Source organism: Phocoena phocoena, chromosome 10 (genome assembly GCF_963924675.1).
Source record: "Phocoena phocoena chromosome 10, mPhoPho1.1, whole genome shotgun sequence".
NCBI classification, from domain to species: domain Eukaryota; kingdom Metazoa; phylum Chordata; class Mammalia; order Artiodactyla; family Phocoenidae; genus Phocoena; species Phocoena phocoena.
Genome location: NC_089228.1, coordinates 17,209,373 through 17,223,681, shown reverse-complemented (window position 1 = coordinate 17,223,681; position 14,309 = coordinate 17,209,373). Strand labels below are relative to the sequence as shown.

General features: G+C 44.3%; 1 protein-coding gene across 1 annotated transcript in view; it reads right to left on the bottom strand.

The window, feature by feature from the left end:
• PDZRN3 (PDZ domain containing ring finger 3) overlaps window positions 1-14,309 on the bottom strand; it is a 247,419-nt gene that overhangs the window by 222,180 nt on the left and 10,930 nt on the right. The window contains exons 2-3 of the mRNA XM_065884735.1: window positions 9,450-9,536; window positions 2,914-3,021 (exon numbers count right to left, since the gene is read on the bottom strand). Coding sequence (XP_065740807.1) covers window positions 2,914-3,021; window positions 9,450-9,536 — 195 coding nt within the window. The remainder of the gene's footprint in view (window positions 1-2,913; window positions 3,022-9,449; window positions 9,537-14,309) is intronic.

Sequence of the window (14,309 nt, the reverse complement as noted above, 5' to 3'; positions counted from 1 at the left end):
GGGAACAAAGAGCGGTAGGAACAGAGTAACCCCGTTAACAGCTCTGCACTGAGGACGAGATTTAGTCAGTCTCTATGGATTTAATATAAGCTTCCTTTTGCCAGGATGAAAGTTTTTATGGTGAAAATCTAGTGGGAGTTTGCTCACTCCTCTGAATAGGAAGAAATATGGAGGAAAACTAGAAAGCCGCTGACTCTTCTTAGTGAACCCACGTGCACACTTAAAAGAATCAAATTCATGCCTGGTACTAAACTCAGATACAGACAAGGTGAACAGGAGAACATCGTTTTCAGGCATGGGAATCACTGTATCCTGTCAAAAGAGATTAGGATTTGACGGAGAACGGCACGGGACGCCAACTGCAATTACACATATGTTGTTTCTCTACTGTGATCATCCTTCTTTCCATCTCAACACTGGGACATGATTAATATTTTACATACTGTCCAAAAGGGGAATGTGACTCACCAGAAACCGTACTAAACATTTCAAACACAGATTCCCCCTTTGCCAAGAGAAAATCCTGCCCAGCTGTACATTTCTCATTTGCAAAACGTAAGAGCAATGAAATTCCATTACTTACAGAAACTGGCTGTTCCACCGAACCCCTGGCAATAGAAGCTGTACTTATCTTTTGGAGCAATAGTCTCAAAAAACGTATTCTCGGGCTTGCCTGGTGGTGCAGTGGTTGAGAATCCGCCTGCCAATGCAGGGGACACGGGTTCGAGCCCTGGTCTGGGAAGATCCCACATGCCGCGGAGCAACTGGGCCCGTGAGCCGCAACTACTGAGCCTGCGCTCTGCAACAAGAGAGGCCGCGATAGTGAGAGGCCCGCGCACCGCGATGAAGAGTGGCCCCCGCTTGCCACAACTAGAGGAAGCCCTCGCACAGAAACAAAGACCCAACACAGCAAACATAAATAAATAAATAATTTTATTTTCTAAAAAAATGTATTCCCTCTTTAAAAAAAGACAGTAAGGATGCGTTTGAGCTCGTGAAAAAGCATCTTGCCCAAGCAAATTCCTGGTAGGGAAAATCCACTCCCCTGACCGGGGACATATGAAGATTGACCCTAAACCGTGCAGCAGGAAGATCTCCAAGTTTAAGAACCTTCAAAAAGTCAAGGGGGTGTAGCAGTATTAATGACGTCCTTAAAACACAATCAAGTATCCTTTTTTTTTTTTTTAATAAAAGCGTCCCATCTCATTTTTTTTTTAAGATGTTGGGGGTAGGAGTTTATTAATTAATTAATTAATTTTTGGCTGTGTTGGGTCTTCGTTTCTGTGCAAGGGCTTTCTCTAGTTGTGGCAAGCAGTGGCCACTCTTCATCGCGGTGCGTGGACCTCTCAGTATCGCGTCCTCTCGTTGCGGAGCACAGGCTCCAGACGCGCAGGCTCAGTAGGTGTGGCTCACGGGCCCAGTTGCTCCGCAGCATGTGGGATCCTCCCAGACCAGTGCTCGAACCCGTGTCCCCTGCATTAGCAGGCGGATTCTCAACCACTGCGCCACCACGGAAGCCCCCAAGTATCCTTTTAATATGTAAACTGTCACACTGCATCCACTCTTTCAGAAAAGTAACTCTTACACCCTAACTCGTTCAGTTTGTTTTCTTGGGGAGATATAACCGTCTGTTCCCCTAAGGATATAAATTGACCTGAAGTGTACTGCTTTGCACATTGCAGAATTCATCCAAATGAGACCAGAAAAGCGAGACTCTGTCATCCTCTCCCCAACGCTCCCTCCCCCGGAAGCACATGGCCACATTCCGGCGGGTTACGGGAACTTCCCTCGTGGCTCATCCCATGGTCAGAGTTCCCACTCGGTCCAAGGTTTGAAAGAGACCACAAATATACTCAAGAAATATAGATGCTATGCAAATGTGTGTTTGGAACATAAAACATCCAGTGGTCACAGTGCCATTTTTCCAGTTTCCTGTGCTATATTATGGCTACGGCCCATGGTTGAGTCTCTTATGGGCTTCAACAACTCATCCTGGATTCTCGTATTTAATTTTTTCCTCATAGGAGAGCCAACAAATTGAGCCCATGTGTATATATATATATATATATATATATATATATATATATTTACCCATTAAAAGAGCAATCAACATAGTCAAAACCACCAGCAAAATATAGTCTTTTGTATCAAACTTTGCAACAGGAGCCCACACAAGCAGGCCATGAATCACTCTTTCCCTTTCAGCAACTCGGAGCATGCTAGGACACTGTGTGACCCTATTCCAAAGTGTCCTGTGGCGGGGCGGAGGGAGCTACCTACCTCCCCCGGTGAAAATCTATAAAGCCCCTAAGTAAAAGTTTAAAATGATGCGTGAAAATTGAAAACGAGGAAGTCGGTGATGAGACGAGTGACCGTCCTGAATATCAACCTTTGCCTGCACAGCCCCGGACAATCAACTAGTACAAGTGACAACAGGCAGAAAAGACACGCATAAAAGAGGGGTATGTAGAAATAACTGTGTGCTGTGAGCTCTGCGGACGTTACAGTGATTCCAAAGCTGACACAACGATCCCCTCCCTGGTCACCGATCTGAAGAGAGTCACCATTTGCACCACAGGGACCGCTCATCTGGTTCTAACTAACACACGACTCCCCAGTGGTTTTCACACGAAGCTCTAACCGAAGAACGCAAAACAGATGCGCGGCCGCGTGACAAGAGCCAAATCGTGAATAAGCCACTCGTAATCTGGCTTCTCTGCACTGAACATGAACAAAGGCTTAAGAGCGAGGCAATCGGCACCCAGTCTGGTCCCACACCATCGGAGAGGTCTGACTCCTGCGCCTCAAGAGTCACCAGCTGAGGCCTCCCTGCCCCACCGAACACCCTGCCTTGAGCCGGACGAAGACGGGATGCCATTCGGCCTATAGAAGACCCTGGCAGTGTCCACATACCTCGATAATCCTGTCGTGAATTTGCAGGCCTCCGTCCTTGGCTGCAGGTCCACTGTCAACTATTTTGGAGACAAAGATCCCTTCACTGGACGATCCATCTTGGTTGTCCTTTGGGTTAAGAGAAACACACACATGAACGCTAGGCATTAAGTTGATCATGAAAATCAGGCTTACACTCTTAAAACAGTAATGGGTTCCTGCTGGTGGCACAAGTGGCAAGGGGGTAAAAGCCAGCTGTTTCCCCCGATTTCTGTTTTAAACGAAAAGTAACGTGATCAAATAAGTCAAGCCATACCAAAAGGTATAGTATGACAAGCCCCTGCCATCTCTAACCCACTGTCCTTCTACCCCTTCACTGCATGGAGTGGCAGTTTATCCATCCTTTCCAAGACATTTTAATGTATTTCTTTCTTTCTTACACACAGAAATGGGAGTATGCTCCGCACGTTCTTGGGTGCCTGGTTGGAGATTCTTCACCATCAGGCCCACTGTCTACCTCACTCCCTTATGTGACTGGACAGTAACCCCACACAGGGATAATCAGCACTGTTACAGCTGTTGCTCTTAGAGACTGGGTCACCTCTAATTCCTTTCTATCTGTATTCTGAAATATCTTTGCTAGTATATATCGGGGCAAATCCCTAGCAATGGAACTGCCGGGTCAAAGGGTACGTGTATTTGATAGACGTCACCAAACTATCCTTCAGAGAGCTTGTACTTACAGCTCATTAGACAGAGTGTATTCTCATATCCCCACAAGCACAGAGTATTATAAAACCTTTAAATATCCAATAATCTGATGGTGAAAATAGGCGTTTGATCTTTGTTCTGATTTGCATCAGAAAAGCCCACCATGACCCCTCCCCCTTCCGAATAAATTCTGATCGCCAATCTTCTTGAATTCCTTTAGATCTTTCAAAGTCCGGACTGAAACTTTCTGGGAAAGAAGACAGCTCCATGCTCAAAGTCCTCCCTTTATCTAAAATCAAAAAGCTCCAACAAACTTATAAAAAAAAAAAAACCCTCACAGCTTGTTCATGAACTTCTTTCCAAATAGCACTGGGATGAATGCTCTCCAAGTGTGTGGATTAAATTTCTCGTGATTAACAGATGGATTTATAAATGCAATGGCAAAAGCATGTGTTGTTTCCAAACAAAAAGCATTTGGGAAGTAAGTTCAGGATGTTCCACAAAAACTCCAAAATCTACCATCATGGCAAGTTCCCTGACATAACGCCGTAAGATCTACTTCACTACTAATTTCTCTACATGCAAATACACCAAATTCCATTTGTTAAAAAATAATTATGAAAATACAACATTTTCCTCTTTAAACTGCAAAACAACAACAAAAACAAATTTATATTCTAAAGAAGGAGAGACATGGCTTTAAAGTGGTTCCATCTACCCCGTGAAGTGTAACATCAGTGTCCAAGGGTGGGAAAATGCACATTCTCCACCTCTTCTCTCCCCTCCCTCCCCCGCTTCTCACAAAGACACACAGACACACTATATAATGTTATAGATATGATTCAAAAGACACCAAAATCACAAGCAAAAATGAACCTTAAGTGTTCTTCCCAACATTTATCCCCACAAGACAAAGATAAGTCTCTCACTGCCATCTGGATTCTATCAACACTCTTCCAAGACAGAAGGGTCTGCAAGTCTGTGGGTGTCGTGCTGGATCAACCGGCCCCCAAAGGCACCCCTGGCCAGCATCACAGCACTCCGCTCAGGCCTTCACTGTCTGCATTTCTACGAGCCTCCTTTCTCTCTCACAGCCACTACTAATGATGCACGACTCCCAAGGCATCTGTGTAGCTCCCTACGTGCCTATATCAGATACAAAGCAGTGCAACAGCTTCTATTTACTGAACACACATTAGGTACCAAGTACGTAGTGAGCGTACTTTGTCCGCCATTTAATCCTCATAATAACCACAACTGGTATGTAATATTATTATCCATTTCATAGATGGAAAAAAATCTGAGACAGAGAGGTTAAGTAACCTACTTAAGATCACACAGCTAAAAAGTGGCATAGGTCACTTTCAAACTAAGGATAGGTTGATTCTCTTATACAAGCTCTAAGTGCAGTGCTGTCTCCCATTGAGAAAAGTCTCAAAAATACACATGAATTCCAACATTCCAGGCTATGGGAATATTCCACTAGAGGAACCTGAAGAGTCTCAATGGACCACAAAGGATTTATGGACAAGCTTGAGCTCCCTAAGGGATGATGTCAATATATCAAATGAAAACGGATCTGTGTTTACTCTGATTTAACTGTTTTGCATTTCTTGGCTGGGGAGGAAGGGGGGAAAAAGGGGATGGGATTTGGGCTTTGGCTTGTTTTGCAGAAAAATACATCGTACACAAGTCATTTTTCTTAAGGAGCGTCAGAAAGTCCAAGCAAAAATCAGAGAGGAACAGGCAAGAGCAAACACCACAACTGAGCTTAAATAAAGACAGTGGTAGGGGATGGTAACAGAATTCAAAAAATACAGAAAGCACAAAATAAAAAAAAAACCAATCAAGCCCATCCCTGATAGCGAGACTTTTCTCTTAAGAGCCATCTCTTTAGTCTTTGTTTGTTGGCTCCTCTCCTAACACATTTTAAGGTAGAGCTATGCACCAAGGTGAACCAAGATGAATTAGGATTTGTTTGCTTTTGTTGGCTTGAGAAACAAAAAAATGAAAGGGACTGTTTTCATCCCAGGGGTGCCTGACAATGAAGTATATTTGCCAAAGGCTGAAGGTAAAGGTCTGATACACCAGACTGGGGGCTGTTTCTTTAGGGATACGAGCACTCATGAATGCGTGATACGATTTTGCTAAGAGCATCACGTACTGCATCATGCAATGAAAAGCCTTATGTCAGAGCCCCCGGCTGCGCTTATGTCACAACCCAACCAAGCATCCAACACAGGAATTCCTTGGGAAACACATACGTCATTCACACAGCGTTCTACTTCCAGTAACTGACAATGAGTGCGCATTGTTGCTTATGCTGGCTTTTTAGCATGTTCTCAATGACCTGCCAGATTTCCAGGCAACAGTGAAGAATCCATTTAGGTTTCCCTTTGCTGTTTCTGCTAATCAGGACAAGTTTTTAAAAACACAACGGTAAACACATGCATATGGAATTCAATCTTCCTCCCCAGGGCCATGCATGGAGTTCTTGCAAAAAGACCACATAAACTGAGAACGCTTTTGAACGCTACAAAATTGAGTCTGGTTTGTGCTTAAATCACTTTTTTTAAAGGAAAAAGAAAATGACCTAAAACATGTTCTTTGGTAAGTCTGAGAAAAAAAAAAAACAACAACTGCATTCTAGTGAGGCTGGAAGCATCCCTTCACCCCTGGGGAGGTGCAGAAACGAAACACCATCTTTTCGGGCTTTCCCATAGTCGGCTGTCCAACAATTGTCAAGCCGTAGGCTTGCCTCTCCATTTCAGGCATTTTGCAAACATCAGGCTCCCTTCTTCTATATACGCTTTGGTGTGTGCAGAAGAGATCTTCCTAGTTTGGGCGCTTTTGGCTGCAGAAACTTCTAAAACATCTAAAAGTGAAATGCATCTTCGTTTACGGTAGTTGTTTCTTAAAACTAGTAATGATGGGTATGGAGAGGAGGAATAAAAATTATGAACAAAAACCAAGTACAGGGCTTCCCTGGTGGCACAGTGGTTGAGAGTCCGCCTGCCGATGCAGGGGATGAGGGTTTGTGCCCCAGTCCGGGAAGATCCCACATGCTGCGGAGCGGCTGGGCCCATGAGCCATGGCCGCTGAGCCTGCGCGTCCGGAGCCTGTGCTCCGCAACAGGAGAGGCCAGAACAGTGAGAGGCCCGCCTACCGCAAAAAAAAAAAAACAAAGAAACAAAAAACAAGTACAGTCAACTCTCTGTTATTTGTGCCAAACGGCAAAAGACGTTCTTGATGGTAAGTTGGAGAACTTGGGTCCGTCCGGTCCTGGTGTTTCCTAGGGACAACTACTGAGCCAGTCAAGCCCCAGTTGGCTCCCTCACGCCCTCCCAGAGCTGGAGAGCCTGACCCCTGGCAGCAAGAACTGAATCAGAGTAGCAGCGGGACATGCCATCTAGGATCTGAGTCAACTGGAAAAGGGGGAAAGTGAAAAGTCCCAACCTGACACAGTGTTAGTTTCCTTTTTTTTTTTTTTAAATGAGTGTCAGGAAAACCCTGCTGGGATTTTTGTTTTTTATAAATTTATTTTATTTATTTATTTTTGGCTGCGTTGGGTCTTTGTTGCTGTGCACGGGCTTTCTCTAGTTGCAGCGAGCGGGGGGCTACGCTTCGTTGCGGTGCGCGGGCTTCTCATTGCGGTGGCTTCTCTTGCTGCGGAGCACAGGCTCTAGGCACGTGGGCTTCAGTAGCTGTGGCACGTGGGCTCCAGTAGCTGTGGCACGCGGGCTCAACAGCTGTGGCTCACGGGCTCTACAGCGCAGGCTCGGTAGTTGTGGCGCAAGGGCTTAGTTGCCCCGCGGCATGTGGGATCCTCCCGGACCAGGGCTCAAACCCACGTCCCCTGCATTGGCAGGTGGATTCCTAACCAGTGCGCCACCAGGGAAGCCCACAATGTTAGTTTCTTAAGAAACCCCTCGAGACGATGGGAGGAACACAAGGGTGTGTGCACAGTGCTGGGGCCCAGCCAAGTGGGACCGGCCCCTACCCCTGCCCACCTTCGTTCTCCTCATTGTCTAGAAGTGTGCTTTTTTAAGTATGTTTTATAAGGCAGATAATGTATTAGTTCATCATTTTAATGACTACGTATCACCTACAGCTAAGCTGTCACTTCTTGCAATAAATGGTGTGGAAGTTTCTTGCAAGAAAATGTGGCCTTGGCTAAAAGCAAAGGGAATTTAATCATAACCCGCCTCTGCTTCTCCAGCCTCCTTCTGACCACTTCCTGCCACCCCTCAACTCTGTTCCTGTCCTTGTCTGGGCTTCCCTGGGTCCGTCCACTTTCTTTTAGCTCAGTGGTCTTCAAAGATGGGTACTTGCAATGCAACACATTGGAATGACAAAAAAGCATTTTAAAAATCATATTCATATTTTAACTTCATAATTTAAAATGACTCTTTTGCATGTAACTTTTATAAGACAGGTAACATTGGTTCAGTAGTCAATATATTTATAATCTGTAGCTAACTAAATATGCTCAATATATATATATTTTTTTACAGTTAAGACTGCTCAACTAAACGTATTATATATGGACCCTCTGATCCAGCAAACTCCTACTTATCCTTCAGAACCCAGCTCCAATGGCCCTGCCCCAGGAGGCCTCCTTCCCTACGGTTAATGGCCCCCCCAACTGCGCTGCCCCCAGGCATCTTTAGCGGGACCCAGGCACAGCCTGTATCAGTGAGAACAGTGCCTTCCTCTCCTAACTCATCAGTTCCTCCATCTGGACTTGAGCTTCATGAAGGAGGGGGCAAACATTAACCACAGCTGGATGGCTGACATCTTCTTATCCTTTAGGATTCGCCTTAATATCCCTTCTTCTCTTTCCTGATTACTCTAGCCAATGATGGCCGTTGCTCCTCGGTAGCTACCACATGCCATCCTCCCACTTTTTACCCTTCATTGTACTTCTCCCATCTGTAATTACTGTATTTCCTTGTTTCCTGCCCAGTATCACCCAGGACATAAACTCAATGACCACAGGGACCCAGTCTCCCTGGCCAGTATCTCCAAGCCCCTAGCAAACAGCCTGTGTTCAATACTTATTTGTTGAATGAGTGAATCTCATTTTCTTTTCCCTTCCCTTGACAATTTTCCTTCAAAGCTAACAAACAACGAAAGGGTCAGCCCAAAAAAAGAGCAAGAGATGACACATACTCGGGCAATCCAGCGTGAAAGGTGAGATCCAAAGACACATCCTCTGCCCGCCCCCCCCGAGCCCTCTTAGCAGACATTTTCTTTGCAATTAAATTGACAGATTTGAATTCAGTCTCTCCTTGCTGGAGGAGAGGATCATGATGAATGGGGTGAACAGCTCCCGAGGGAAGAAAGAGCATGGGATGCACTATGCCACAAATGGGGGAACTGCCCCTGACTGATGAAGGGCAGACAGAGCAGAAGCCCCGATCACATGGCCAGTCTCAGAGCCCCCAGTCTAGCAAAGTCACTCCGTGCAACGGCACACGTCTCACGCGACATGCCTCAGCTCAACTGCTACCCAACCAGACACGCATCCCCAAAGCTCAACAGCTAAGATGAGCTATTGTATGACTAGGACAATGCTACATTAGGAGACCACAATGAAATAAAAATCCCCCAAACGGAATCACCTCGCTGTACAGCTGAAACTAACACAACATTGTAAATCAACTATGCTTCAATAAAAAAATAAGATAATAAAAATCCCTGAGCGTGAAGATGTTAGATACACAATTAACTCTAATAAGAGCAGAATGAAGTGACCAAGGTCTCCTACGCCTCGCCCCCCAAACCCTGACCCCTCTTCCAGCTGCATGAGGGACAAGAAAAACCCATTTCAGCAATTAACATACCACACACGGCCGGCCACCGATAATATTGAATCCCAGGGAGCCGGAGTCCCGATGCAGGACAAGAGTCAGGCTTTTTGTTTCTTCACCCTGCACGGAACAAATGAGTTCAAAATTTTATTTACAAACAGCGAAAAAAATGGGAGGAATTTTCTTTCTACCTAAGTGGACTCATGGGCTGCTGAGTGTTAAAAATCCTATGTCTCTAGGGAAGTTTAACCAGGGAGAACTTTGGGGGCCCATGATGAAACTCCGTCCTGTGCTGAAGAGGTTACAAACATTTCTTGACACCATCTAACCCTGGAGCGATCCCTTAAGAACATGTGGAGATGTCCAGACACGTGTAATGAATATTTTCTCTCAGTGACACCTTGGTCTGCAAACGCCATCTTTCCTATGGCCAGCCCAGCGCAAGCTGGCTGTCTAGATGACTACTGTCTGTCTGTTTCTCAACCACTGTCAACAGCAGCATTCACGTTATGTCGTGAAAGGTTCCAACAGCAATCCCCTCGGACGTCTGTGTGCACGTACGGCCCATCAGTAGTCATCTGTGTTTGGAAGACTTGGGGGGAAAATGGCTCTTGAAAAGTCAGATGCAAACATGGGTGGGAAAAAGAAAAATCCTGAATCTTACTGAAAAGGGGGGAGGGGGCATTTTCACAAAGTAATGACTGTCCAGTCCTGAGGGGATGCAGAGTGCTCAACAGAAAACACTCTGTTTAAGGTGGGGGGGGTGTCCACGTGAGCCCCTTTAAATCAACCAAGCAGAAATGGCCTCAGCAGGTCTCAGAGGCGCAACGTTCAACAGTCAAACAGGATGGAGATGCCAGGGCACCCCAACCAACACGCTCAAGTAACAGATAGATAAATAAAAATAGATTTAACCTTCTGTGCAAACTATCACTTAATAGGCTTAGACATAAATATTAAACTTGCTGATACACCTCTGAAACAGTTCCAACTACCTGAATGGTATGCAAAACTCCACATGTACTGGCTATAAATTTACAATTGCTTCACTCCTGTTTTCTGTTTAAACAGGGTATCATTTAAATGCGGTACTGTTTTTCACGCTTCTCAAAAACAGCACTGACAGCTCATCACAAAGAGGTTTTATTCTGCTATTTATTGCTTCCTGATGAAACCTGCGCTTTCTATTTCTGCTGGGGAAACAAATGGCAACATGTGAATGACATGAATGCAAATATCTTATTCGACCTCCACGGTGGCAAAGAAATCCACTCTTGCCAACTGTGCAGTGCCCAGTGGTTTTTCTGGAGCACTGCTTCATTTATTGCTATAGCTGTCAATGTAAAACACTGTTCCATATTTGGCAAGGAAAACTGTATGTAACACAGCCACACACACACACTAAAGACTAATGGGTCTCAGGGACTTCCCTGGTGGTCCAGTGGTCAAGAATCCATGCTCCCAATTCAGGGGGCACAGGTTCAACCCCTGTTCAGGGAACTAAGATCCCACATGCCGGGCAGGGCACGACCTAAGACATTAAATAATTAATTAATTAATTAATAAATAAAGATTAAAGTTTCTAAAAAAAACCTAACGGGTCTAAATGTGTAAAACTATCTGCAAACGCTTAAAGTTCTTAGCAACAACGGCTGTTTCTCATGACTAGTTCATGTATAGCAGAATTCAAAATATTTTCCAAAATGCCATAGAAGCTTTAGCATCAATTACTAAAACCCTGTAAAAAAAAAATGATAATTTATTAGTAGAAAAAAGCAGTTTCTGATGAAAGAACTGGGTGTCCTATAAGAACACAACAAAATCTTCATTTCTGCAGCACCATTTACTCAATGCAGAAAATACAGTAGGTAAATATAAAAGAAGCGAGCCTCTATCGAGCTACTGTACTTTAACAAAAAAACAGCAGAGCCTCAGTCATGACAACCTATTTATGAACTTAAAAAAAAAAAAAGTCCTATTCACAGCACCACCACCCAGAGCATCTATCAATGCTATCAATCTTTATTGTTCATTTGACCTGCAATAAGAGAAGAGGCAACAATATTCACTGCTGTTATGTTAAGGGAAAGAACTTCAGAATCACCCTAATAGTTTTGAGATGTAAATACAATGATGTGCAAACTGAAAGAGTTTATATCTCTCTGCCTTGGAAACAGAAAATGTTGCTAACTCCATTTCTTGCTTTGTTATCTTAGAGAGGTGAAAAAGTTAGACATACATGGGAATTTGAGAGAGTTATCACACATATCTTACATTTCTGGCTTTCATAACTAATCAAGGATAGACACTGTACAGTCACACAGTAATCCAAGGCAGATGTCTCTGGTTGAACAAGCTCAAATGATGCACAAAGGAGAATGCACAGCCAAATGATTAAAACAGACCAGTTTTAAATCGACTGTGACAACTATTTATTCTTCGAAAAAATGAAAGAAAAATAAAGAAATCTCATTGCACTGCATTAACAATGATAACAGCTAACCTTTATTGGCTCTTCATGTGCCGGAAATTATATTGAGCACTTAAGTGCTTTATTTTATTTAATAATACAACCAATGTTATCAACTGGCACTATTACCACCCTCGTGATACAGGTGGGAAGACTGACCGAGAACAAGAAAGAAAGCTGTCCCTTGTCAAAGAGCTAGTAAGAGGTTAAGCTGGGATTTAAACCGATGATCTCCCATTCTAGACCTTAATTACTGTCTACACTAACTCCATTTTCGTGTGGAACATAGAAAAGAGTGCCACGTAGACTAGCAACATATTTGGTCTCGCCTAAGATCGTTCCCTTGTTGGAGTTCCAAAAAGTTCCACAAAGGAACTCATCGTAGGAGGTCTTACCCAGGAAACCAGTTTCAGAACAGAACTCCAAACTCTTTAGTGAACTATTTATCTCCAGAAGACCCAACCTGAGATGCCCAAAGACACCTAGGTCTGGTCCCAAACTCAGAGATCTCTCTCCAGGGACAGTGGAGACCAACCGAGACGATGCCTGAAATGAGATTCCTCAGCCAAATAGCAATGTGCAAAGAACAATCAAGTTAACTGTCTACACCTCCTTGCCAGATGCAATCAATCCCAGGGAAGAAAGAAAGGAGGTTCTCCTTTTCTAGAAGTGTCTTGACCCAGTCTGTTGTCCAGGACAGAGAGACACAGGTTTTAGGTGACATTGCCTATTTTAGGACTAATTTACAGGACTGAGCCATCATGTGGAAGATTCAACACATGATACCGGGAGCAATGACAGAGAAGAGAAAAGCTCCGTCTGAGCCAAATTCCTTTCATTTCTCCATCTAACGATCGAAGGTCATTTCCTTTTCTCCGACACCCCGAGCTTGATCCTGATATCTCCTTTCCACTCCCCTTCTCACAAGCAACCTTAACTATCAATACTTTCATTGAATTTCTCATTCTTCAGAAGAAATAATAGAGAATTTAAACACCAGGCTTCATACAACACCACGTTTAACAGGTTAACCTTACTTCCTGCTTAATTATTTAACCTGTTCCTGGGTTCAAAATGCATCAGATCCAGAGCATTTAAATGAGTCTCATTCAATTATATCGCACTGAGTGAAGAGATGAACAAGTGGAATAAGGATAAAGGCTCTCATCAATACTGTGTTCCCGGCTGCTCACAGACATTATGTTAATAAGTGACACTGTTCATCCAAAGGAAAATTTAACCTATATTGCTGTGTTTTGGTAGTTTATCAGAACCCATGCTTTGAAGCTTTCTCAGTGGCTTGGTATAGTAAAAGAAGGGAACGAGGACTTCCCTGGTGGTGCAGTAGTTGAGAATCCGCCTGCCAATAATACAGGGGAAGTGTGTTTGAGCCCTGGTCCAAGAAGATCCCACCTGTCATGGAGCAACTAAGCCCATGCACCACAACTACTGAGCCTGCGCTCTAGAGCCCGTGAGCCACAACTACTGAAGCCTGCGTGCCGCAACTACCGAAGCCCGCGCGCCTAGAGCCCGTGCTCCACAACAAGAGAAGCCACGGCAATGAGAAGCCCGCGCACCACAAGGAAGAGTAGCTCCTGCACGCCGCAACTAGAGAAAGCCCACGTGCAGCAACGAAGACCCAACACGACCAATAAATAAATAAATAAATAAAATTTTTAAATATATATATACCAATTTAAAAAAAAAGAAAGAGCTCTGTTTCACAAAAACAACTGAATAACCGTAGCATCGGCCTTGGGAGGCACGTATTATATCAATGCTCTACACCTGAGAAACTGAGGCTCCAGAAATGCATACACTTGCTGAAGATCACGTGGGTCCAAGAGGGAGGGGCAGGGTTGGAACCCAGGTCCACAGGACTCCAACACCCATGCTGTCCCTCCTGGGCTGGTAAACGTGTGCACCCTACCCCAAATTCCTTTGCCTAAAAAGACACGGCTTTCACATTAAAATGTCATGAAGGATTAGACATCTAATTAGCTTTGTAATCAGAGTTTTAAGCAAGGCTTCTTTGGACTATGCAATAACGGTGGCAAAGATCAGAGTATCTATTATACCCTGAAGGGTGTCATAAGAATACTATACCTTTGACAGGAACAGGGTGATGGTTAAGATCTTGGACTTCACAGTCAGAACCTGAGTTGAGTTTCCTCATTCTTAGAATGAGGATAATAATGGTTTCTTCTCGAAACATGAATGAGATAGACTATCACTGCCTAGTGCCCCCGTACAAGGCCTGGCCAATAGCAAGGGTTCCAAACACAAGCAGAGCACAGGGTGGGCCGGACGCTAGCACATCTCAGCAATGAGGCCATGGTGCTGTTTAACCACATAAATGACTCTGCTACAAAAATCTGGAAATGAAGAATGTCTAATCCTAAGTTAACTTAGTCTACAGCAAG